Source organism: Amblyomma maculatum, chromosome 1 (genome assembly GCF_055883805.1).
Source record: "Amblyomma maculatum isolate TAMU_Amacu chromosome 1, ASM5588380v1, whole genome shotgun sequence".
Classification (NCBI taxonomy): Eukaryota; Metazoa; Arthropoda; class Arachnida; order Ixodida; family Ixodidae; genus Amblyomma; species Amblyomma maculatum.
This window is the reverse complement of record NC_139344.1, coordinates 122,408,944-122,433,548: the sequence shown is the minus strand read 5'-3', so window position 1 is coordinate 122,433,548 and position 24,605 is coordinate 122,408,944. Positions and strand designations below refer to the sequence as shown.

Sequence of the window (24,605 nt, the reverse complement as noted above, 5' to 3'; positions counted from 1 at the left end):
TCTGGGCGCTTACATTCAAGAGCGGAGACGGGATGAAGAAAATGTTGGCCCTGCGTGATTTCAAGGTGAAGGAACGACGATGCGTCATCATCGACCCAATGAACCAGGACGTGAGGCTGAAGTTGCACTGGCTTGTCTACGGTGTCCATGACGACGACGTGCGATCTGCCCTGGCACCTTTTGGGAAGGTAACGGACATTTCGAAAGAAAAGTGGCGTGTCAGTGGCGTTGCGGACAAAGCATCAACGACAAGAGTAATTGGGCTCAAGCTGAAATCCGGTGTTTCGGTGGATGACCTCCCGCACCAGCTCCGCGTAGCAGGCGAGTTGGCTCTGGTTGTAGTGCCGGGCAGAGCTCCGCTTTGTCTCCGGTGCCGGACTGCGGGGCACATTAGACGCGAGTGTCGTGTTCCTCGTTGCACCCGATGCAGGCGCTTTGGTCATCGGGAGGACATGTGCGTTACTGGACCACTGCAACAAGAGGACGCTTCAGACCTCATTATGGATGAAGCCGACGCCGAGGAAGCAGCGAAAGGGCGGCTAGAAGTGTCCACGCGATGCCCTAACGCGTCTTCCGAAAATTCTGAAGGCTCCACGCAGGCCGCAAGCCGCGACACGAAAAGCCAGTCACTTGCTACACAAGTAAAGGCGCCTTCGGAGGCTGCTGAGAAGTCCTCCGAGAGCACCTTGTCGGAGGGCCAGCCAGACGAACACACCCAGGACGGCATGCAGTCACCTGAAGTTACGAAGGCTGCGTCTAGTAGTGACCGAAGAGCAGCGTCAGCCGCAGGCAATGGAAGTCAGCGGGAGCCGATGGAATTAACTGTGAACTCAAAAAGAACGCACGGGGACAGCGTGGGAGCAGGAGACGGCCTTGACTACACTAACAACGAGGGACCGCCCCCCAAAGCCGTCATGCCACGGCGACCTAGCTTCAGACCGAAGCCAAACATCTCCCTCGACCGGAATACGGTCGGGACACCGCCCTCGTAGCAAAGAGCGATTGTGAAGTTTGTGCACAAGGAACTGGACAAACCCTTCAAGGTGCTTCGACCGAGAAGCAAGGCCTCTTCGCAGTGGCTACGGGCTCAACCAAAAAAGCAAGTGCACATGCTCAACTGCTTCCCAGACTGCCGTGGTAAGCGCTGTGCAGTCCTTTTGTTTTGCAATTAAATGGCAGTAAACCTCCAGTCTGCGTTACGTATAGCCACCTTAAACGTTCGCGGAATGACAGCGAGGCGGCGGCAATATCAAGTTAGTCGGCTATTTCTTGAAAACGAATTGGACTTGGTCGCTATACAAGAAACGAAGGTAGAAAGTGAAGAACAAACGGACCGCATGGTGCAACCATTCAGAGATAGGTACAATGTATGTGTGTGTCATGCTGTTGGCAATTCGGCAGGATGTGTTATTTTTATTCGCAACAGTCTGGGCATTGTCGAGGAGGCAGTCACAGTGTGCCCTTCTGGACGCCTGATTGTTGTTGACTTTTCCTTCTCTAATTTGAAATGGCGTATGATATGCGTCTATGCACCTAATAAGGAAGGGGAGCGTAGGTTGTTCTTCGAGCAGCTCGAACAGCATTTGAAGGGTGAAAGATGTGTTGTTATGGTGGGTGACTTCAATTGTGTATGTATGCCTGAAAATCGCGTAAAACTTCAGCCTGTGAAGGACCCCAGCGCACACTTATTAAGGACGTTAACCACAGAGTATCATCTAGAAGATGTTGGTTGGCTTCTGTCACCTAATGGACAATGCCAGTACACCCATTTCCAAAGAGAAAGCCATGCGAGGCTAGATCGTGCATACATTTCCCTAGAACTCGCGCCTCTGTGCCGAAGTTATGAAGTTAAGCACGTGTCTTTTACAGATCACAGCCTAGTAGTTTTTTGCATAGGAGCAAAGGAAAATAAATCTAAATTTAACTGGGAGCTTTGGAAATTTAATTCTAAACTTTTGGATGATGAGAGCTATGTGAACGAAGTAAAGGAAATGTTCAACGCACTGTTTGCGACGAAATCAGGGGACTGGATGAGTGAGTGGGAAAGTTTTAAGAACAATATAAAAATGAAAGCAATAGAAAGAGCAACCATTTTACGACATGTCAGTAAAGAGAACGAGCAAGATCTGCACCGTCAACTCAACTTGTTGCTGAACCTAGATAGCGGGACGCCTGGATTGTGGTCGAAGCAGATTAAAGAAGTTAAGAATAAACTTGAGCTTATCGATGAAGAAAGATATAGGGGAGCTATTGTGCGAGCACGAGCAGAGCGATTATGGGTTGGCGAGACACCGAACAAGCGCTCACTCGGTGACGAGAAAAGATACGTGGAAAAAAACAAAATTAAAAAGATTCTTCACCATAACGAAGTTGCAACAGAATGCGAGGTTATCAAAGAAGCGTTTGCAGAGTACTATAGTGAGCTACTTGGGCGGGCTAAGCAAAGGAAAGAACAATTCGAAAGTCAGTTTTTGCAGACCATGCCCAGGCTTGAGGATGAAGTTAAAGCCAGGCTTGAGCAACCAATCAGTGTACTTGAAATTGAGCAGGCTATAGAAGAAATAAGCGCTGGAAAATCACCCGGTCCTGACGGATTAGGGGCTGCTTTTTACAAGAAATTCAAATCAGAAGCCAGCAGGGCATTGTACTGCGTAATAAAGGAAGCATACCATGTTAAACAAATGCCGCCATCTTTCAAAGCTTCACATATTGTCTTAATTCCTAAATCAGATGACGCAGTCAAACTTCTATCGGTGGAGTCCTATCGGCCTATAAGCCTCACAAATGTGGATTATAAATTGTTTATGAAAGTGTTGGCAAGGAGGGTGCAAGGTGTCATTAAACAGTTGGTAGGTCCACACCAAACGTGCGGCATTAAGGGCCGCACTATCTGTACGAATGTACACACAGCAAGATGCGTTTTAGAGTGTTGTGATGCAGACGGAAGACATGTAGCAATGATGCAGCTTGACTTGTCAAAAGCATTTGACAACGTTTCACATGACGTCCTTTTCACCATTTTAGAGCATGTAAATATCGGAAGTGTTATCGTAGATGGAGTCAAAATGGCGTACGCTGGGTGCTCTACCCGTATTATTGTAAATAAAAGTCTTACTGACGCAATAGCCGTGCGATCGTCAGTGAGGCAAGGATGTCCATTGTCCCCTCTTCTATTTGCCTTGTATCTAGAGCCCTTTTGTTTAAGCCTGATTAATAATGAAAGAATCCGTGGATTCAAGCTACAAGCATCTGAAGTGAAAGTACTTTTGTACGCGGATGATATAGCCATTTTCTGTGTGAACCGACAAAGCGTAAGTGAGGCAGTCGAGGTTGCTGGCGGTTTTTGCACCGCAACTGGCTGTGAGATTAACTGGGAAAAATCGGCTGGCTTTTGGCATGGTAACTGGTACGAAAGACCGGAAACGTTTGCAAACATGCGATGGACATCGTTGCCTACGAAGTATCTGGGTATGCCACTTGATAGCTATCAAGATAGCGAACAGTACTGGCGTCAAGAGACAGAAAGGGTCAGGGAAAAGGCGCAAGGCTGGCAAGGCCGTAATTTGTCCATGTTTACCCGCGCGACTGTCTGCAATCTTTTTTTGATATCCAAGGTGTGGTTCGTACTCCAATTTTTGTTCATGAAACGCACAAATCTGCAAAAAATTCACAGAGTGTTCGCGGTTTTCATTTGGGGGGCACGTTGGGAACGTACTAGTAGGACGAATTTGTTTCATTCTGTTTGTAATGGTGGTTTAGGCCTGTCTCACCTGTTTTTAAGACAAATTGTGTCGCGATTTATTTTTCTGCGGGACCAGAAAGACTACTTTTTGCGCACAGTAATGCAAGTGCACTTAAAGCAATGCCTTACCTGGATTTATTGTTTCATCATGCAATGACGGTGGACGCGCAGTAACTGGGTTTTGGCGAGAAGTTGTACTTGCAGTACAAATCTTAAAGGCTCGATTTTCCCTTGAGTACTTAAGTTCAGTGCAAAGGAAAAAACTGTACAGAGACCTACTGGATACAATGTTGCCAACACCCAGGTACCGAACAATATACTGTGGAGGCCCAGGAAATGATGTTTTAAAGAGAGTTAAAAAGATGAATATTAAGCCCAGCATTAAAACCTTCTTCTTTAAACTTCATACAGGCACGCTCCCAGTTAAGACTTGGTTAGAGGAAAAGGCAATATTCGTTCCATGGACAACTAACTGTATATTATGCAAGAAACCAGAAACAATAGATCATGTATTTATTGATTGCTGGGATCCAGTCTTCTACTGGGACATCTTGCAAAGGACTCTAAAGAAAGACCTACCAATAACACCGTACGGAATCCGTTTTCTACCAATTGAAAACGATGGAGACATTCCTTATGATCTAATCATGGTTCTGGGGCTCCACAGCATATGGCGAACAAGGATGGCTGTTAGGCACGCCGATGTAAACGTCCGTCCAGTCAGGGAGAATTTCATTGAAAGCATTTTGTACTTACGAGATGTTTACCGTACATTGCCAGAACCTCCAGACTGGATTGGCGTCCTAGATGAACTTGTTCATTTTAAGAAGTTTTAAGCATTCACGCTGACCACGGCATGGTCACCGTGTTTTATCTGTATATATTTGCAGTGTATTTGTCAAAGCAGGCAATAAAAAAAAAAAAAAAAAAAATCCGGCGTGGTCTAGTGGCTAGGATACCTCGCTCTCACCCAGGAGGCCCGGGTTCGATTCCCGGCGTCGGAAAGATGGCGGTGTCATGGTGTAATGGTTAGCACTCTGGACTCTGAATCCAGCGATCCGAGTTCAAGTCTCGGTGAGACCTGCGACTGTTTTTTTTTTTTTTTTTCTGATGGCATGCATCTGCATTCTTTTGTGCTCTCGCTTGCGATCTTCCGTCACGTTCCGGCGTGGTCTAGTGGCTAGGATACCTGGCTCTCACCCAGGAGGCCCGGGTTCGATTCCCGGCGTCGGAAAGATGGCGGTGTCATGGTGTAATGGTTAGCACTCTGGACTCTGAATCCAGCGATCCGAGTTCAAGTCTCGGTGAGACCTGCGACTGATTTTTTTTTTTTTTCTGATGGCATGCATCTGCATTCTTTTGTGCTCTCGCTTGCGATCTTCCGTCACGTTCCGGCGTGGTCTAGTGGCTAGGATACCTGGCTCTCACCCAGGAGGCCCGGGTTCGATTCCCGGCGTCGGAAAGATGGCGGTGTCATGGTGTAATGGTTAGCACTCTGGACTCTGAATCCAGCGATCTGAGTGCAATTCTCGGTGAGACCTGCGACTGTTTTTTTTTTTTCTGATGGCATGCATCTGCATTCTTTTGTGCTCTCGCTTGCGATCTTCCGTCACGTTCCGGCGTGGTCTAGTGGCTAGGATACCTGGCTCTCACCCAGGAGGCCCGGGTTCGATTCCCGGCGTCGGAAAGATGGCGGTGTCATGGTGTAATGGTTAGCACTCTGGACTCTGAATCCAGCGATCCGAGTTCAAGTCTCGGTGAGACCTGCGACTGATTTTCTTTTTTTCTGATGGCATGCATCTGCATTCTTTTGTGCTCTCGCTTGCGATCTTCCGTCACGTTCCGGCGTGGTCTAGTGGGATTCTACTTCCGGCCGCCGAGGCGAACGGACGTGCCATCATGTGCTCCGACGGAGCGGTAACAGCGGCCCAGCTGGGTCGCGGAAACAGGATTGCGGACTTACCGGACCAGGATTATCAAGTCATTTTGCCTCAACTGCCATCAGGTCGGAATGTTTTAAATACTGTTTTTCTGCATGCCGATGTGTGATGTCGGCCGTATCGCGTGGAAGACTTCCGCGATGCGTTGGATAGTCTGGATATCCGAGGTGATTGCCTTGGGGGCGTACCAGATGAATCACGTCTGGGCGCTTACATTCAAGAGCGGAGACGGGATGAAGAAAATGTTGGCCCTGCGTGATTTCAAGGTGAAGGAACGACGATGCGTCATCATCGACCCAATGAACCAGGACGTGAGGCTGAAGTTGCACTGGCTTGTCTACGGTGTCCATGACGACGACGTGCGATCTGCCCTGGCCCCTTTTGGGAAGGTAACGGACATTTCGAAAGAAAAGTGGCGTGTCAGTGGCGTTGCGGACAAAGCATCAACGACAAGAGTAATTGGGCTCAAGCTGAAATCCGGTGTTTCGGTGGATGACCTCCCGCACCAGCTCCGCGTAGCAGGCGAGTTGGCTCTGGTTGTAGTGCCGGGCAGAGCTCCGCTTTGTCTCCGGTGCCGGACTGCGGGGCACATTAGACGCGAGTGTCGTGTTCCTCGTTGCACCCGATGCAGGCGCTTTGGTCATCGGGAGGACATGTGCGTTAAAACTTACGCGAGTGTTACTGGACCACTGCAACAAGAGGAGGCTTCAGACCTCATTATGGATGAAGCCGACGCCGAGGAAGCAGCGAAAGGGAGGCTAGAAGTGTCCACGCGATGCCCTAACGCGTCTTCCGAAAATTCTGAAGGCTCCACGCAGGCCGCAAGCCGCGACACGAAAAGCCAGTCACTTGCTACACAAGTAAAGACGCCTTCGGAGGCTGCTGAGAAGTCCTCCGAGAGCACCTTGTCGGAGGGCCAGCCAGACGAACACACCCAGGACGGCATGCAGTCACCTGAAGTTACGAAGGCTGCGTCTAGTAGTGACCGAAGAGCAGCGTCAGCCGCAGGCAATGGAAGTCAGCGGGAGCCGATGGAATTAACTGTGAACTCAAAAAGAACGCACGGGGACAGCGTGGGAGCAGGAGACGGCCTTGACTACACTAACAACGAGGGACCGCCCCCCAAAGCCGTCATGCCACGGCGACCTAGCTTCAGACCGAAGCCAAACATCTCCCTCGACCGGAATACGGTCGGGACACCGCCCTCGTAGCAAAGAGCGATTGTGAAGTTTGTGCACAAGGAACTGGACAAACCCTTCAAGGTGCTTCGACCGAGAAGCAAGGCCTCTTCGCAGTGGCTACGGGCTCAACCAAAAAAGCAAGTGCACATGCTCAACTGCTTCCCAGACTGCCGTGGTAAGCGCTGTGCGGTCCTTTTGTTTTGCAATTAAATGGCAGTAAACCTCCAGTCTGCGTTACGTATAGCCACCTTAAACGTTCGCGGAATGACAGCGAGGCGGCGGCAATATCAAGTTAGTCGGCTATTTCTTGAAAACGAATTGGACTTGGTCGCTATACAAGAAACGAAGGTAGAAAGTGAAGAACAAACGGACCGCATGGTGCAACCATTCAGAGATAGGTACAATGTATGTGTGTGTCATGCTGTTGGCAATTCGGCAGGATGTGTTATTTTTATTCGCAACAGTCTGGGCATTGTCGAGGAGGCAGTCACAGTGTGCCCTTCTGGACGCCTGATTGTTGTTGACTTTTCCTTCTCTAATTTGAAATGGCGTATGATATGCGTCTATGCACCTAATAAGGAAGGGGAGCGTAGGTTGTTCTTCGAGCAGCTCGAACAGCATTTGAAGGGTGAAAGAGGTGTTGTTATGGTGGGTGACTTCAATTGTGTATGTATGCCTGAAGATCGCGTAAAACTTCAGCCTGTGAAGGACCCCAGCGCACACTTATTAAGGACGTTAACCACAGAGTATCATCTAGAAGATGTTGGTTGGCTTCTGTCACCTAATGGACAATGCCAGTACACCCATTTCCAAAGAGAAAGCCATGCGAGGCTAGATCGTGCATACATTTCCCTAGAACTCGCGCCTCTGTGCCGAAGTTATGAAGTTAAGCACGTGTCTTTTACAGATCACAGCCTAGTAGTTTTTTGCATAGGAGCAAAGGAAAATAAATCTAAATTTAACTGGGAGCTTTGGAAATTTAATTCTAAACTTTTGGATGATGAGAGCTATGTGAACGAAGTAAAGGAAATGTTCAACGCACTGTTTGCGACGAAATCAGGGGACTGGATGAGTGAGTGGGAAAGTTTTAAGAACAATATAAAAATGAAAGCAATAGAAAGAGCAACCATTTTACGACATGTCAGTAAAGAGAACGAGCAAGATCTGCACCGTCAACTCAACTTGTTGCTGAACCTAGATAGCGGGACGCCTGGATTGTGGTCGAAGCAGATTAAAGAAGTTAAGAATAAACTTGAGCTTATCGATGAAGAAAGATATAGGGGAGCTATTGTGCGAGCACGAGCAGAGCGATTATGGGTTGGCGAGACACCGAACAAGCGCTCACTCGGTGACGAGAAAAGATACGCGGAAAAAAACAAAATTAAAAAGATACTTCACCATAACGAAGTTGCAACAGAATGCGAGGTTATCAAAGAAGCGTTTGCAGAGTACTATAGTGAGCTACTTGGGCGGGCTAAGCAAAGGAAAGAACAATTCGAAAGTCAGTTTTTGCAGACCATGCCCAGGCTTGAGGATGAAGTTAAAGCCAGGCTTGAGCAACCAATCAGTGTACTTGAAATTGAGCAGGCTATAGAAGAAATAAGCGCTGGAAAATCACCCGGTCCTGACGGATTAGGGGCTGCTTTTTACAAGAAATTCAAATCAGAAGCCAGCAGGGCATTGTACTGCGTAATAAAGGAAGCATACCATGTTAAACAAATGCCGCCATCTTTCAAAGCTTCACATATTGTCTTAATTCCTAAATCAGATGACGCAGTCAAACTTCTATCGGTGGAGTCCTATCGGCCTATAAGCCTCACAAATGTGGATTATAAATTGTTTATGAAAGTGTTGGCAAGGAGGGTGCAAGGTGTCATTAAACAGTTGGTAGGTCCACACCAAACGTGCGGCATTAAGGGCCGCACTATCTGTACGAATGTACACACAGCAAGATGCGTTTTAGAGTGTTGTGATGCAGACGGAAGACATGTAGCAATGATGCAGCTTGACTTGTCAAAAGCATTTGACAACGTTTCACATGACGTCCTTTTCACCATTTTAGAGCATGTAAATATCGGAAGTGTTATCGTAGATGGAGTCAAAATGGCATACGCTGGGTGCTCTACCCGTATTATTGTAAATAAAAGTCTTACTGACGCAATAGCCGTGCGATCGTCAGTGAGGCAAGGATGTCCAATGTCCCCTCTTCTATTTGCCTTGTATCTAGAGCCCTTTTGTTTAAGCCTGATTAATAATGAAAGAATCCGTGGATTCAAGCTACAAGCATCTGAAGTGAAAGTACTTGCGTACGCGGATGATATTGCCATTTTCTGTGTGAACCGACAAAGCGTAAGTGAGGCAGTCGAGGTTGCTGGCGGTTTTTGCACCGCAACTGGCTGTGAGATTAACTGGGAAAAATCGGCTGGCTTTTGGCATGGTAACTGGTACGAAAGACCGGAAACGTTTGCAAACATGCGATGGACATCGTTGCCTACGAAGTATCTGGGTATGCCACTTGATAGCTATCAAGATAGCGAACAGTACTGGCGTCAAGAGACAGAAAGGGTCAGGGAAAAGGCGCAAGGCTGGCAAGGCCGTAATTTGTCCATGTTTGCCCGCGCGACTGTCTGCAATCTTTTTTTGATATCCAAGGTGTGGTTCGTACTCCAATTTTTGTTCATGAAACGCACAAATCTGCAAAAAATTCACAGAGTGTTCGCGGTTTTCATTTGGGGGGCAAGTTGGGAACGTACTAGTAGGACGAATTTGTTTCATTCTGTTTGTAATGGTGGATTAGGCCTGTCTCACCTGTTTTTAAGACAAATTGTGTCGCGATTTATTTTTCTGCGGGACCAGAAAGACTACTTTTTGCGCACAGTAATGCAAGTGCACTTAGGCAATGCCTTACCTGAATTTATTGTTTCATCATGCAATGACGGTGGACGCGCAGTAACTGGGTTTTGGCGAGAAGTTGTACTTGCAGTACAAATCTTAAAGGCTCGATTTTCCCTTGAGTACTTAAGTTCAGTGCAAAGGAAAAAACTGTACAGAGACCTACTGGATACAATGTTGCCAACACCCAGGTACCGAACAATATACTGTGGAGGCCCAGGAAATGATGTTTTAAAGAGAGTTAAAAAGATGAATATTAAGCCCAGCATTAAAACCTTCTTCTTTAAACTTCATACAGGCACGCTCCCAGTTAAGACTTGGTTAGAGGAAAAGGGAATATTCGTTCCATGGACAACTAACTGTATATTATGCAAGAAACCAGAAACAATAGATCATGTATTTATTGATTGCTGGGATCCAGTCTTCTACTGGGACATCTTGCAAAGGACTCTAAAGAAAGACCTACCAATAACACCGTACGGAATCCGTTTTCTACCAATTGAAAACGATGGAGACATTCCTTATGATCTAATCATGGTTCTGGGGCTCCACAGCATATGGCGAACAAGGATGGCTGTTAGGCACGCCGATGTAAACGTCCGTCCAGTCAGGGAGAATTTCATTGAAAGCATTTTGTACTTACGAGATGTTTACCGTACATTGCCAGAACCTCCAGACTGGATTGGCGCCCTAGATGAACTTGTTCATTTTAAGAAGTTTTAAGCATTCACGCTGACCACGGCATGGTCACCGTGTTTTATCTGTATATATTTGCAGTGTATTTGTCAAAGCAGGCAATAAAAAAAAAAAAAAAAGTCTCATGGTGTAATGGTTAGCACTCTGGACTCTGAATCCAGCGATCCGAGTTCAAGTCTCGGTGAGACCTGCGACTGTTTTTTTTTTTTTTTTCTGATGGCATGCATCTGCATTCTTTTGTGCTCTCGCTTGCGATCTTCCGTCACGTTCCGGCGTGGTCTAGTGGCTGGATACCTGGCTCTCACCCAGGAGGCCCGGGTTCGATTCCTTGCGTCGGAAAGATGGCGGTCTCATGGTGTAATGGTTAGCACTCTGGACTCTGAATCCAGCGATCCGAGTTCAAGTCTCGGTGAGACCTGCGACTGTTTTTCTTTTTTTTTTCTGATGGCATGCATCTGCATTCTTTTGTGCTCTCGCTTGCGATCTTCCGTCACGTTCCGGCGTGGTCTAGTGGCTGGATACCTGGCTCTCTCCCAGGAGGCCCGGGTTCGATTCCTTGCGTTGGAAAGATGGCGGTCTCATGGTGTAATGGTTAGCACTCTGGACTCTGAATCCAGCGATCCGAGTTCAAGTCTTGGTGAGACCTGCGACTGTTTTTTTTTTTTTTTCTGATGGCATGCATCTGCATTCTTTTGTGCTCTCGCTTGCGATCTTCCGTCACGTTCCGGCGTGGTCTAGTGGCTGGATACCTGGCTCTCACCCAGGAGGCCCGGGTTCGATTCCTTGCGTCGGAAAGATGGCGGTCTCATGGTGTAATGGTTAGCACTCTGGACTCTGAATCCAGCGATCTGAGTGCAATTCTCGGTGAGACCTGCGACTGATTTTTTTTTTTTTTTCTGATGGCATGCATCTGCATTCTTTTGTGCTCTCGCTTGCGATCTTCCGCCACGTTCCACAGCGGAAGGCACTTCGGAAGGCAGCGTTGCTGAGTTCCCAATGGATATGACAACCGTCTCCATGAAGAGACCACGAGACTACGAAAAGGTACCAGCTACAGAACGGGAACTGCGTCGACTGGAAAAGCAGTGGAGGGTGGAAGGCGTTAAGAAAGGCAAGTTAGCCTTATCGCAAACCTCGTTGCGGTCCTCGTCGCTCACTCGCGACAAGAGACTAAAGCAGTGAGCCTTTAGTCATTGTTTGTTAGCTGGGTTTAGAGTATGACTTATTGGGAAAAACCGCTAAAAGTGGGCACTCTAAACGTCCGAGGGCTCGCCTCGAGACGGAAGCAAGTGCAGTTGAACCGTTTGTTGAGCGAACTAGATTTAGACATCGTAGCCATACAAGAAACAAAGGTTGGGGATGAGCAGCAAACAGATAATATGGTGTTTGGTTTTCTGTCACGCTTCAATGTTTGCGTAAGCCATGCAGTCGGTTTGTCGGCAGGTTGCTGTCTTTTCCTGAGGAAAAGTGTAGGCATAGCAGTGGAGCAAGTAATAACTTGTGCAATGGGGCGTTTCGTCATGTGCGACCTCAAATACGAAGCCTGTGCGGTGAGGGTGGGGGTCCTGTATGCACCAACGACACAAAAAGAACGGCGCGACTTTTTTGAGCAGTTGGTGCCTTTCCTTGAATGCAGTCGTGCGCTTATATTTTTGGGAGATTTCAACTGTGTTGTAGACTCTAAGGATCGTTCGAATAGAAATGTGGAAAAGACCAAAGTGCCGAATTGCTGAAGTGTGTCCTCAATGAGTGGAACTTAGAAGACGTAACAGTCCTGGTGAATGGTGGGAAACGTGTGCATTTCACACATTTTCAAGGTAGTAGTCACGCGCGACTTGACAGAATATATGTGTCGCCGGAGTTTTCGCCTACCTGTGAACAGTATGAAGTGAAGCAAGTGTCATTTAGTGACCATTGCTTAGTTACGGTCACGCTGGGCGGAACGAAGCAGTGTAAATTAAAAATGAACTGGGCCTTATGGAAAATAAACTCGAGGCTTACAGAAGACGAACTATTTTCAAGAAAAGTTAAGGAAAGCATTGATATTTTTTATGAGAGCGAAACAGGCTGTATTGAATCCTGGGAACGATTTAAACAAGAGGTTAAAATGAATGCAATTGAGCGCTCTTCCATTATTAAGTATGAGGAAAAGAAAGAAGAAAAGCAACTGCTAGAGCTCTTACAATATTTAGGGCGTGAAGAAGAACGAATGCCGGGTATGTTCATGCATGATATAAAAGGCATCAAAGTTAGGCTAGAAGCTTTGGATGCCCAGAAGTACAGAGGCGCCGCGATAAGAGCGCGCACGGAAAAATGGCTCGGTGGCGAGACGCCAACAAAACACGCCCTCGCTGATGAAAAGCGATATGCGCGCGCGAACCAGATAACGGTTATCGAATACAAGGGGCAGAGGCATGATGATCAAGACAGAATTACGAGCGCCTTCGTGGAGCATTACCGTGAGCTGTTTTCGAGCAAAGCACCAAGCGAAGAAGGGTTTAGAGATAACTTTTTGCCTGTGATACCAATATTAGGCAGAGAAGTTACTGAAGAGTTAGAGAACGAAATAAGTGTGGAGGAAATATAAAAAGCCATTGATGAATTGAATGTCGGAAAGTCCCCAGGACCAGATGGGTTGAGTGCGGCCTTTTACAAGAGCCTTAAAATTGAGTTATCTATCATGCTCTATAGGCTTTTCAAGGAGTGCTTTGATGTGGGTTATATGCCACCGTCGTTTAGCAACGCGCATACGGTCTTGGTTCCCAAGACTGGTGAGTCAGCCATGCTTTTAAAAGTTACGAACTATAGACCGATCACGTTAACAAATCTTGATTATAAAATTCTGATGAAGGTGTTAGCTAAGAGATTGCAATACATTAAAAAAGATATTGCCGCGAAACATTCAAAACTGTATTTGTTGTTTTTTTTTAACAGCCGCCGCCGTACGGCCTTATCACTCTGATTCTGGATCGCTTATCAGTTCTGTATTCTTTGTTAATTCTCGATGTCGCGAGTCACACCTTTATCAGTTTCGTTGTAGCGCAAGATGCACCGAGATCTGTCCCGAAGATTCTGGCCACTCGTGTGTCTTTCTACAATGTTCCAGCTTGTGCTGGTAGCTGTTTGCGACGTTATCTAGATTGTTCTGTGCAGCCTTTAAATTGAGCGTTGACGAGTGTGACGAGCATTCTTTGTTCGACGATCGACCAGCACATTTGTTGCTATCGCCGCCGCCGAGTTGCTTAGTTCTTTTGCGGGCGCAAGTCAGCCCAATAAAGAATTAACTTCAGTACCATCATGCCTGTGTCTTCTTTTGGTGTCAACGGCCTTTTCACCACTACGTGACATCTGGTGGAGGTGCTGCCTTTGATCCTTCAAGCGAAGACCCCATTCGATCTCGGAAGGCATCGACGCTGACAATGGCCCAGCCTACAGCACCGGTTGTTTTCGTCCAACCTCGTGAACCCCCCTGCTTCCATGGACGACCGGATGAAGATGCGGGAGACTGGATGGACCTTTTCGACCGTGTGGCAGAATTCAACGGTTGGAACGATGCTGCGAAACTCAGGCAGGTCTACTTTGTTCTTCAAGGACATGCCCGAGTTTGGTTTGAAAATCACGAGACTTCTTTCAAGGATTGGGAGATATCGAAAGCACAGTTCTTGATGGCTTTTACAAGTTCTGTTTAAAAAGGAAGAGCTCAGGCCCTCCTCCAATCAAGAATTCAACTACCAAACGAGCCCGTCCTGGTCTACGTAGAGGAGATGAAACGCCTGTTTTGCCGCGCCGACCCTAACATGACCGAAGGTGAGAGAGTGAAATTCCTAATGCGAGGCGTTAAAGAGTCGCTTTTTGCGGGGCTTGTCCGGAACCCGCCGAGAACTGCGGAAGAATTTGAAAGTGAAGCATCGACCATCGAGAAGACGTTGGACACCCGGATGCGCCACTACGAGCGACCACTTCAAACAGACCACTCATGCCACTACCTGAGCGCATCTGCAAGCTTAGAGCTAGAACCTTCGGGACCTCATCTGGGAAATCGTGCGAGAGGAGCTCCGCCGAATGCTGCCATCATCGCAACAACCCCAGGTGGCGACGCTCGCGAACGTCGTCCGTGAAGTTCAGCAGGCGCTGGGCGTTCCTAAGGCGACGACTCCGACGGCTCCAGAGCATGAACCAGCAGCGATGGACTATGCAGCTGCATTATGGCGTCCTGCACCCCGACGCGACCTCCCAAGCCGACGCGACCTCCCAAGCCCTCGTCGCTACCATCCTGCATCCGAAAGCCGCCCCTTGGCCCCCACCCGCGAAGTCTACCAACGATCTCCAAGCTCCAGGAAATGCGACGCCTGGAGGACATCTAACAACCGACCTCTCTGTTTCCATTGTGGTGAGGCAGGACACATCCTCCGTCACTGCCCGTACAGGCAGATCGGCCTCCGTGGTTTCGCTGTCGACGCTCCACGACCCCGTCCTGGCGAGCGACCACAGGAAATCAATGACTTCCCGCGCAGCGGAGAGCACTCGTCGCCAAGGCGTCTGTCACGCTCCTTATCACCGTACAATTCCCGATTTGCGTCGCCGGGGGGCCGCGGTTACGTGCAAGGGCGGTCTCCTAGCCCCCGTAGGGGAAACTAAAGGCAGCAACCTTTGGAGGTGATGTTGCTCAACGGCGAAAAGACGAAGATCCTCCACCGCCGATGACCACTAACGACGACGCAACCATTTCATCGCCGCTCCACACGACGACATCGACGACAACACGACCAGAGTGCAAGCCGACACCGCCGCCCAGCGAAGTAACAACGGTATGCCCCGGCCATAACCTGAAGAAACGACGCAGCCGAGATCGGACCCCAAGGCCTACGTGCAATGCGAGGACGCGAACAAGCGACCTCTAAGTTGATGTCGACGGTCGCAGAGTCATTGCCCTAGTAGACACCGGAGCTGACTATTCAGTCATCAGTGGATCGTGAGCCTCCCAGCTCAGGAAAGTTACGACCGCTTGGGATGGCCCGCTAATTCGCACCGCAGGTGGCAACCTGATTACTCCATCGGGACGATGTACTGCAAGAATAACCGTAAATGGGCGTACTTACCCCACTAGCTTTGTGGTCTTGCAGCAGTACTCCCGCGACGCGATTTTAGGCATGGACTTCCTAAATGAAAATAGGGCTATCATCGACCTCCGATCCAAGCTCATCAAGCTTTCTGCCGACAAAGCCATACCTGCTACGACGACTTCGACGCAACATGTCGCTCTAAACGTCCTCGACGGAGAATTGACCTTGCCGCCCCGATCAAGCGTCGCAGTCAGCGTAGGTAGCGCAGACATCGAAACCGCTGAAGGCATCGTCGAAGGAAATATCCAATTGCTCTTGGAACGAGGTGTCGGCATCGCAAGAGGCATCGCGAAATTCCGGAGAGGACAAGCTCAGGTGCTGGTAACAAACTTCACTGAAGAATACCGGCATCTCAACAATGGCACGACCATCGCTTTTCTCGACAAATTAGCGGTCCTCAAAGACGTATTCGCCCTCCACGACCAACCACTGGAAGACGCACCGGACTAATTCCGTCAGCCCACATTTGGCATCAACCCAGCATTGACTCACAGCAGGAAAAACCAGATTCGCAGTCTTCTTCGAAGCTACAGGGAGTGCTTCTCGTCATCATCGAAGGTACGACAAACACCACTGGCCAAGCACCGCATTATAACGGACGAACACGACCGACCTCTGCGCCAAAGCCCTTATCGTGTATCGCCGCGAGAACGGCAGGCCATTCGCGATCAAGTTGAGGAAATGCTGCGTGATGACGTACTCCAGCCATCGAACAGCCCCTGGGCGGCACCAGTCGTTTTGGTCAAGAAGAAAGACAGCACACTTCGCTTCTGCGTTGATTACCGCCGCTTGAATAGCATAACGAAGAAGGATGTCTACCCGCTTCCCCGCATCGACGACACTCTCGACCGGCTCTGCAATGCAAAGTACTTCTCATCGATGGACCTGAAGAGCGGATATTGGCAAATTGAGGTCGACGAAAGAGATCGCGAGAAGACCATATTCATCACACCGGGCGGCCTTTATGAGTTCAAGGTGATGCCATTTGGTCTCTGCTCCGCACCAGCCACGTTTCAACGAGTAATGGACAGTCCTGGCAGGCTTGAAGTGGCAAATTTGTTTGGTATATTTGGACGACGTTGTCTTCTCGTCAAACTTTGAAGACCACCTAAAACGACTAAAGACAGTGCTGGAAGCCATCAAGTCATCGGGACTAACGCTAAAAGCAGATAAGTGCCACTTCGCCTACGGAGAACTGCGGTTCCTAGGTCACATCGTTAGTAAGGATGGTGTTCGCCCAGACCCGGAGAAAACAGCTGCAATATCACAATTCCCACCGCCTGTCGACAAGAAAGCTGTGAGCCGATTCCTTGGGTTGTGCGCTTATTATCGACGATTTGTCAGAAACTTTTCGCGCATCGCCGAACCGTTGACGCAGCTTACAAAGGTTGACGCACCTTTTAAATGGGAAGCGCCGCAAGGAGAAGCCTTCGACGAACTTAAGCGCCGCCGACAGTGCCCTCCTGTACTTAGCCACTTTGATGAAAACGCCGAGACCGAAATCCACACCGACGCGGGGAGTGTGGGCCTAGGAGCCGTTCTCGTCCAGAAGAGTGCCGGGCAGGAGAAAGTAATCGCCAACGCTAGCAGGTCCCTCACAAAAGCCGTAGTCAATTACTCGACGACCGAGAAGGAGTGCCTCGCGATAATCTGGGCCACTTCTAAGTTTCGTCCATACCTATACGGCCGACCATTCAAGGTGGCAAGCGACCATCACGCGCTCTGCTGGCTGGCTAATTTGAAAGATCCCTGCGGCCGCCTTGCCAGATGGAGCCTACGACTTCAAGAATTTGACTTAACTGTAGTCTATAAGTCGGGCCGGAAGCATTCCGACGCAGACTGCTTATCACGCGCTCCCGTCGACGCTCCCCCGAAGGATGATGACGACGACGCCTTTTTGGGACCGGTAAGCGCCAGCAGTTTCGCAGAACAACAGCGATCAGACCCTGAGCTGAAAGCGCTAGCCGATTACTTGGAAGGAAAAACCGCTTCCCCTCCTGGTGTGTTCAGGCGACATTTATCATCGTTCACGTTAAGCAATGGCCTCCTCGTGAAGAAGAACTTCGCACCCAACCAGACCGCGCAGCTTCTCGCAGTGCCTAAAACCCTCCGGCAAGAAATTCTGCATGCGTTGCACGATGAGCCCACAGGAGGCCACCTCGGATTTGCGCGCACGTTGCATCGAATCCAGGAGTACTACTGGCCGCGACTGCCTGCCGAAGTTGCCCACTACGTGAAGACGTGTCGTGAGCGCCAACGACGCAAGACGCCGCCGATCAGACCAGCAGGACTACTAAATCCGATTCCGCCCCCAATCATGCCCTTTCAACAAATTGGGATGGATTTCCTTGGCCCCTTTCCATCTTCGTCTATGAGTAACAAGTGGATCATCGTGGCCACTGACTACCTTACCCGTTACGCCGAAGCAAAAGCACTACCCAATGGTACCGCGGCAGAAGTCGCCAAATTTTTTGTCGAACAAATTCTCTTGCGACACGGCGCCCCAGAAGTGCTCATCACGGACAGGGGAACGGCGTTTACGGCAGAGTTGACGCAAGCCATCCTGGAATACAGTCACAGAAGCCATCGACGAACAACTGCGTACCATCCCCAGACCAATGGCCTTACGGAGCGCCTGAATAAAACGACCGCGGACATGATCGCTATGTACGTCGACGCTGAACACAAGACCTGGGACGCCATCTTGCCGTACGTGATCTTCGCGTATAGCACGGCAGTCCAGGAGACGACCAGAGCGACCCCGTTCAAGCTTGTGTACGGTAGGGAGCCCACGACGACGCTCGACGCAATGCTACCGCACGTAACCAACGAGGACAACCTTGACGTCGCCGCCTGCCTGCAGCGTGCAGAGGAAGCCCGACGACTCGCACGGCTACGTATTAAAGACCAACAGCGCACCGACAGCCGACGATACAACTTACGACGACGCCACGCCGAGTACAATCCAGGCGACCAAGTGTGGGTTTGGACACCAATTCGTCGTCGCGGATTAAGTGAAAAGCTGTTGCGTCGATACTTTGGGTCGTACAAAATCATTCGCCGCGTCGGACCACTGGACTATCAAGTCATTCCCGACAGAACGTCAGCATCACAACGGCTACGCGCACGCCCAGAAATTGTACATGTTGTACGACTAAAGCCATATTACGCGCTTTAAATAATCTGTGGCGTTTAAACCTTGCAGTGTTTATGTTTAAGTTGCTTTGTTTTGGAACATCGAGGCGATGTTTTTTTTTAAAGGGGGGAGTAATGCCGCGAAACCTTCAAAACTGTATTTGTTGTTTTTTAACAGCCGCCGCCGTACGGCCTTATCACTCTGATTCTGCATCGCTTATCAGTTCCGTATTCTTTGTTTGTTAATGCTCGATGTCGGGAGTCACACCTTTATCAGTTTCGTTGTAGCGCAAAATGCACCGAGATCTGTCCTGAAGATTCCGGCCACTCGTGTGTCTTTCTACAATGTTCCAGCTTGTGCTGGTAGCTGTTTGCGACGTTATCTAGATTGTTCTGTGCAGCCTTTAAATTGAGCGTTGACGAGTGTGACGAGCATTCTTCTTTCGACGATCGGCCAGCACGTTTGTTGCTATCGCCGCCGCCGAGTTGCTTAGTTCTTTCGCGGGCGCAAGTCAGCCCAATAAAGAGTTAATTTCAGTACCATCAAGCCTGTGTCTTCTTTTGGTGTCAACGGCCTTGTCATCACTACGTGACAATATTGTTGGACCTCATCAAACATGTGGAATAAAGACTAGAAGCATATTTATTAATATTCATGTAGCGCGTACTGTGTTCGAGTGCTGCGATGCTCTAAACAGGAGAGTGGCCATGGTTCAAGTTGATTTTGAAAAAATCATTTAATCGTGTGTCTCATGAAATATTGTACTGTTTGTTGGAACATATTGGTGTTGGTGCCGTTGTACTCAAATGAGTTAAAATGGCTTATGCATGCTGTTCTACACGCCTTACGATTAACAAAGTGTTATCTGAAAGAACTGATGTAAGAGCATCTGTGCGGCAGGGATGTCCACTGTCTCCTCACCTCTTCGCTATATATTTGGAACCATTGTGTAGAATGGTAACTGCTAACGAATACATCCGTGGTTTTAAGCTGGGAGTATGTGAAGTGAAAATAGTGGCATACGCTGATGATGTGGCGCTTTTTTGTGAAGACCGCGAAAGCGTTTCGGAAGCTTTGCAAGTAACACAAAGGTATTGCAGGCAGACTGGTAGTGCTGTTAATATAAAGAAAGGCTCGGAGTCAGGTACGAGGAATGGGAAGAGGAACCGGAAATTTTTTGTGGAGTAAGATGGGGCTACAAAGCCCGGAGTTTATTTGGTAGTCCCTTTGGACAAATACGGGGAAAATACGAATTACTGGAATAAAAAAGCGGAAGAAATACGGGAAAGGACGAAAGGATGGATGGGACGTAACATCTCTATTTTCGCCCGTGCGACTGTATGCAATACCTTTTTGGTGGCAAGTATAATGTATTTACTTCAAGTATTGTATTGTGCTCGAATCAATATACAAAGGTTCCATCGTGTATTTGCGGTCTTCATTTGGTCGTCCAACTGGGAACGAATTAGCAGAGATAATCTCTTTCGGCGAGTTAAAGACGGAGGGTTGTCTCTAATGCATTTATTTGTGCGGCAGATGGTTTTAAGGTTTAGTTTCCTGCGTGACCAAAAAGATGCATTCCTGAGAACCTTTATGCAAATCATGCTATCCAGTGCAATTCCAGAGTTTATAGTCTCTTCATGCTCTGCTCGGGGATACACTGTGTCACGCTTCCTGCGAGAAGTGGTGTGGTCGTTCAGGTTTTTGCGCGTGCGGTACTCTGTAGAGTATTTAGCGACGGTACCACCTAAGCTGCTGTACAAGCACGGCCGCTCGATGGAAGCCTTCCATCGAGCGGCCGTGGTACAAGGATCTTATTTCACAATTGTTCCCAGCTCCATTGCACAGAACCTTATACTGTGAAGGCCCAGGGAAAGACGTGCTCAAGCGAGTTAAAAACATGACTGTTGCACCGGGCGTAAAAACAATTCTTTTTTAAATTGCATACAGGAACCCTTCCAGTCAAAACATGGATGGAAGAAAAGGGCCTTTTTGTACCTTGGGGCTCAAACTGTCTACTATGTAGGAAACCTGAAACAGTTGAGCACGTGTTCATGGATTGTTGGGATGCGGTGTTTTACTGGGATATGTTACAAAGGACACTTAAAAAAGACCTGCCATTGACGCCAAGTGGAATTCGGTACTTGACAACTGTTAATGATTTTCAGTATGACCTCATCATGCTATTGGGCCTTCACAGTATTTCGAGGAGTAGGATGGCTTATAGACACTGTGATGTCGATGCACGATCTGTATGTGATTATTTTTTTTGAACAAGTGTATAAACTAAAAGAAAGTTTGAAGCAGCAAGACGCTGCGGAGAAGGTCTTGAGTCTGATGGGCGAACTTGTGGTAATGAAAGTCCATTAGACGCGGTTGTCAGCCAAGGGGCATGGCAACCACGATCGTTTACTGATGTATTTGTACCAATTCATGCAATAAAGGAAAAAAAAAGGCGTGGTCTAGTGGCATATCATCGTGGTTATCCAATGGCAAATACCTAATGCCATGGGAATCAAGTGGCAACTGTTTTTTTATTGTCCTTTGCAGAACATCCCACAAATATACCCCCTCCCAGCAATGCAAAAACACGTGATCTATTGTCTCTGGCTGTTTGCATATGAGACATTGGGCCCCCCACGGTAGGAACATACCCTTCTCCTCCATAAATGATTTTACACTCAAAGTACCGGTATGTAGCATAAAGAAAAACGTTTTAGCTCCCGGAGCAACTTGCATTTTCTTTACGCGTTTTAATACATTACCAGGTTATGTTAATGTGCCTCCACAGTATATGGCGCGCACGAATGGCTGGTTATCACTGCGATCCAGATGCACGGCCAGCCCGCATGTATTTCCGTGAAAGTGTGCAGCGATGGCTCGACGTGCTTAAATTGCAACCATGTGCTCCTGAGTGGCTGTCAAAGCTGGAACCTTTGACGGTGCTCAAGGAATTTTAACATGACAATGCCTGCCCCTCAGTGGGTGTTAGGCAACGCTAGCTACCTTTGTGTACATATATTATTCCTTTTTTACTGTTGTTTTAAGTTCCAGTGCGGTGTATTTTGTGTCAAAGCCAGGCAATAAAGAAAAAAAAAAAAAGGCGTGGTCTAGTGGCTAGGATACCTGCCTCTCACCCAGGAGGCCCGGGTTCGATTCCCGGCGTCGGGAGGATGGCGGTCTCATGGTGTAATGTTAGCACTCTGGACTCTGAATCCTGCGATCCAAGTTCAAATCTCGGTGAGACCTGCGCCTCTTCTCTTTTTTTTTTTTCTTATGGCATGCATCTGCATTCTCTTGTGCTCTCGCTTGCGATCTCTGCCACGTTCCGGCGTGGTCTAGTGGCTAGAATACCTGGCTCTCATCCAGGAGGGCCCGGGTTCGATTCCCGGCGTCGGAAAGATGGCGGTCTCATGGTGTAATTGTTAGCGCTCTGGACTCTGAATCCAGCGATCCGAGTTCAAATCTCGGTGAGTCCTGCGCCTCTTGTTTTTTTCTGATGGCATGCATCTGCATTCTCTTGTGCTCTCGCTTGCGATCCTCTGCCACGTTCCGGCGTGGTCTAGTGGCTAGGATACCTGGCTCTCACCCAGGAGGCCCGGGTTCGATTCCCGGCGTCGGAAAGATGGCGGTCTCATGGTGTAATGGTTAGCACTCTGGACTCTGAATCCAGCGATCCGAGTTCAAATCTCGGTGAGACCTGCGCCTCTTTTTTTTTCTGATGGCATGCATCTGCATTCTCTTGTGCTCTCGCTTGCGATCCTCTGCCACGTTCCGGCGTGGTCTAGTGGCTAGGATACCTAGCTCTCACCTAGGAGGCCCGGGTTCGATTCCCGGCGTCGGAAAGATGGCGATCTCATGTTGTAATGGTTAGCACTCTGGACTCCGAATCCAAGGATCAGAGGGTCGTCCACTCTTGGTGTGGACGCGCAAGGAGGTGGTCGCTCTCTCTTTATTTTCTACTGTCTTCTGTTTCGGGGATCAGTACCAAGTGGCACGTGTTTCCTCACACACTTGTGCGAACACAGAATGAAGGATCGGCGATAGCAGGGACGCAAAACCTTAGCAGAACGCTGCTTCCAAGCCATCAGGTCTCGACGACTTGCCAGCCGCCTAGCCCCTCCAGCGCCTTCTTAATCTCGCGCGTGCTTATCGCAGCTTCCACGCTAACTTCAGTTTCGACGATTAGCTAACGCATGCTAACCACAAATTATTCTTTGAAGCCATGTTTTGCGTTTCTTTTTATTCACCAGAAGGGTACCGATACTTTTCGACGAACGTGCTTGCTATCATCCCGCTATCAGAGCTCCCTTCATAATAAAATAATATTTGAAAATATTATCGATAATAAACCTTGTTCCTAGAAGCGTGCAGTTTTTAATTACCCAAAACCTAATCGCAACTACTACCAGCTACAGTCGTTCTGCTCGGTCCCGAAAGACTACTGCTTAGTATTTTTCAACATCAAGGCCGTCTAATTAGCTTTTATCATCATCATCATCATCATCATCATCATCATCATCATCATCATCATCATCATCATCATCATCATCATCATCATTTATTTACCCTTAAGGGCCCTTTTGTTAGGGCATTACATAAGGGGGGGAACAACCGTGACATAATACATTGGTCGATAATACAATAATATAAAACAGAAATACATGGTACAGGGTTCATCTTGTAACTATTCTAAAAACAAAACATCAACGTTAAACATCAACATAAAAGACACTGCTGCTCAAGAACAACCTGAAAAAACAACACGCACTAAGAAGCGCGGAAGAATCATTCAGTACTTGAAATGTACTGTTAATATTTGCCTGAATTTATTTGGATCTGTTTCAGTGACAATGGCATCAGGGAGTTCATTCCATAATGAAATAGCGCTAGGTAGGAAAGATTTATTGAAAGGGTTAGTGGAGCCGTGTATGCGTTGTAAACTTAAAGAGTTAAAGAGTCGGCGTGAAGTGCGAAGCGGCGTGTGGAGGACAGAGGATCTTAGCTGTGGAAAGTTGTAATATAATTTGTGGAATAAACAAAGCTGTGAAATTTTACGCCGAAGTGCCATGGGTTGAAGATTGAGGGATGATTTGATAACAGTTACGCTATGTCGTCTGTCATACTGCGATGTGATAAAACGGGCCGCGCGATTTTGGATGGCCTCGAGCTGATTGATTAGATAGGTCTGATAGGGATTCCAGATCGCTGAGGAATATTCGAGTTTGGAACGAATGAATGTTTCGTAGGCTTATTTCGCGAGTGCATTTGGTTGATTCCGTTACTTTCATCACAACCAGACTTCCTGGCAGCTGTTTAAGTTCCTTTTGTTTCAACTCTCACTGTAGCGCAGGAACGTAGTACCTCTTTCAATTGCAATCATTTTGCAAACCCCGGGTACAATTGCAAACCCCGGACCAAGGTGATTTTTTTTTAACTAAGAAGTTTATGAAAAAGCTGTGTAACTTTCCTTTGTAGCCGTACGGTTGCGCTTAGGTGGGTGTCAGTGAGTAATCACTCCGCTATTTCAAATATACTCCACCTTGGGGGCTTCCAGTAAATTTTGGACTAACATGGGCCCTGATCCGACTTTCAGTTAATGATCAATTTGCTCTCGCCCTACAATCTGCTAGCCTTCATAGTTTGCTCAGATGATAGAGCCGTACCCTGCTAAGGCGGTGGTCACGGGTTCGAACCCGAACTAGGACGAATTTGTCTAACTACGAAGTTTCCGAGAAAGCTGTACAACTCTCTTTCGTAGGCGCACGGCTGCGCTTATGTGGATGTCAGTGAGTAATCATTGCCTTATTACAAATTTTACACCACCTTGGTGGGTATCCCCTAAACTTTGGACTAACATTTTTACTTGCATCTTCATTTCGTCCCACGCTGCGG

The 24,605-nt window shown here is 48.1% G+C and overlaps 1 protein-coding gene, 18 non-coding genes and 1 pseudogene across 19 annotated transcripts; all 20 read left to right on the top strand.

Moving 5' to 3' along the window:
* Positions 1-3,595: 3,595 nt before the first annotated feature.
* LOC146203775 (uncharacterized) lies at positions 3,596-4,654 on the top strand (annotated as a pseudogene).
* Positions 4,655-4,674: 20 nt separating this feature from the next.
* On the top strand, positions 4,675-4,746 carry TRNAE-CUC (transfer RNA glutamic acid (anticodon CUC)). Its single transcript has one exon. It is a non-coding gene; the product is annotated as a tRNA-Glu (tRNA).
* Positions 4,747-4,753: 7 nt separating this feature from the next.
* TRNAQ-CUG (transfer RNA glutamine (anticodon CUG)) lies at positions 4,754-4,825 on the top strand. The gene has a single exon. It is a non-coding gene; the product is annotated as a tRNA-Gln (tRNA).
* A 79-nt stretch (positions 4,826-4,904) lies between these two features.
* Positions 4,905-4,976, top strand: TRNAE-CUC (transfer RNA glutamic acid (anticodon CUC)). The gene has a single exon. It is a non-coding gene; the product is annotated as a tRNA-Glu (tRNA).
* Positions 4,977-4,983: 7 nt separating this feature from the next.
* Positions 4,984-5,055, top strand: TRNAQ-CUG (transfer RNA glutamine (anticodon CUG)). Its single transcript has one exon. It is a non-coding gene; the product is annotated as a tRNA-Gln (tRNA).
* Positions 5,056-5,132: 77 nt separating this feature from the next.
* Positions 5,133-5,204, top strand: TRNAE-CUC (transfer RNA glutamic acid (anticodon CUC)). Its single transcript has one exon. It is a non-coding gene; the product is annotated as a tRNA-Glu (tRNA).
* Positions 5,205-5,357: 153 nt separating this feature from the next.
* TRNAE-CUC (transfer RNA glutamic acid (anticodon CUC)) lies at positions 5,358-5,429 on the top strand. Its single transcript has one exon. It is a non-coding gene; the product is annotated as a tRNA-Glu (tRNA).
* Positions 5,430-5,436: 7 nt separating this feature from the next.
* On the top strand, positions 5,437-5,508 carry TRNAQ-CUG (transfer RNA glutamine (anticodon CUG)). The gene has a single exon. It is a non-coding gene; the product is annotated as a tRNA-Gln (tRNA).
* A 324-nt stretch (positions 5,509-5,832) lies between these two features.
* LOC146203767 (uncharacterized) lies at positions 5,833-6,893 on the top strand. The gene has a single exon (XM_084588936.1). It carries the CDS (start codon positions 5,874-5,876, stop codon positions 6,891-6,893), a length of 1,020 nt encoding a protein of 339 aa, XP_084445062.1. The 5' UTR covers positions 5,833-5,873.
* Positions 6,894-10,569: 3,676 nt separating this feature from the next.
* TRNAQ-CUG (transfer RNA glutamine (anticodon CUG)) lies at positions 10,570-10,641 on the top strand. Its single transcript has one exon. It is a non-coding gene; the product is annotated as a tRNA-Gln (tRNA).
* A 78-nt stretch (positions 10,642-10,719) lies between these two features.
* On the top strand, positions 10,720-10,790 carry TRNAE-CUC (transfer RNA glutamic acid (anticodon CUC)). Its single transcript has one exon. It is a non-coding gene; the product is annotated as a tRNA-Glu (tRNA).
* A 7-nt stretch (positions 10,791-10,797) lies between these two features.
* TRNAQ-CUG (transfer RNA glutamine (anticodon CUG)) lies at positions 10,798-10,869 on the top strand. Its single transcript has one exon. It is a non-coding gene; the product is annotated as a tRNA-Gln (tRNA).
* A 156-nt stretch (positions 10,870-11,025) lies between these two features.
* On the top strand, positions 11,026-11,097 carry TRNAQ-CUG (transfer RNA glutamine (anticodon CUG)). Its single transcript has one exon. It is a non-coding gene; the product is annotated as a tRNA-Gln (tRNA).
* A 77-nt stretch (positions 11,098-11,174) lies between these two features.
* On the top strand, positions 11,175-11,245 carry TRNAE-CUC (transfer RNA glutamic acid (anticodon CUC)). Its single transcript has one exon. It is a non-coding gene; the product is annotated as a tRNA-Glu (tRNA).
* A 7-nt stretch (positions 11,246-11,252) lies between these two features.
* Positions 11,253-11,324, top strand: TRNAQ-CUG (transfer RNA glutamine (anticodon CUG)). The gene has a single exon. It is a non-coding gene; the product is annotated as a tRNA-Gln (tRNA).
* Positions 11,325-22,037: 10,713 nt separating this feature from the next.
* TRNAE-CUC (transfer RNA glutamic acid (anticodon CUC)) lies at positions 22,038-22,110 on the top strand. The gene has a single exon. It is a non-coding gene; the product is annotated as a tRNA-Glu (tRNA).
* A 7-nt stretch (positions 22,111-22,117) lies between these two features.
* Positions 22,118-22,189, top strand: TRNAQ-CUG (transfer RNA glutamine (anticodon CUG)). The gene has a single exon. It is a non-coding gene; the product is annotated as a tRNA-Gln (tRNA).
* A 72-nt stretch (positions 22,190-22,261) lies between these two features.
* TRNAE-CUC (transfer RNA glutamic acid (anticodon CUC)) lies at positions 22,262-22,333 on the top strand. Its single transcript has one exon. It is a non-coding gene; the product is annotated as a tRNA-Glu (tRNA).
* A 7-nt stretch (positions 22,334-22,340) lies between these two features.
* TRNAQ-CUG (transfer RNA glutamine (anticodon CUG)) lies at positions 22,341-22,412 on the top strand. The gene has a single exon. It is a non-coding gene; the product is annotated as a tRNA-Gln (tRNA).
* Positions 22,413-22,483: 71 nt separating this feature from the next.
* On the top strand, positions 22,484-22,555 carry TRNAE-CUC (transfer RNA glutamic acid (anticodon CUC)). Its single transcript has one exon. It is a non-coding gene; the product is annotated as a tRNA-Glu (tRNA).
* Positions 22,556-24,605: the final 2,050 nt, after the last annotated feature.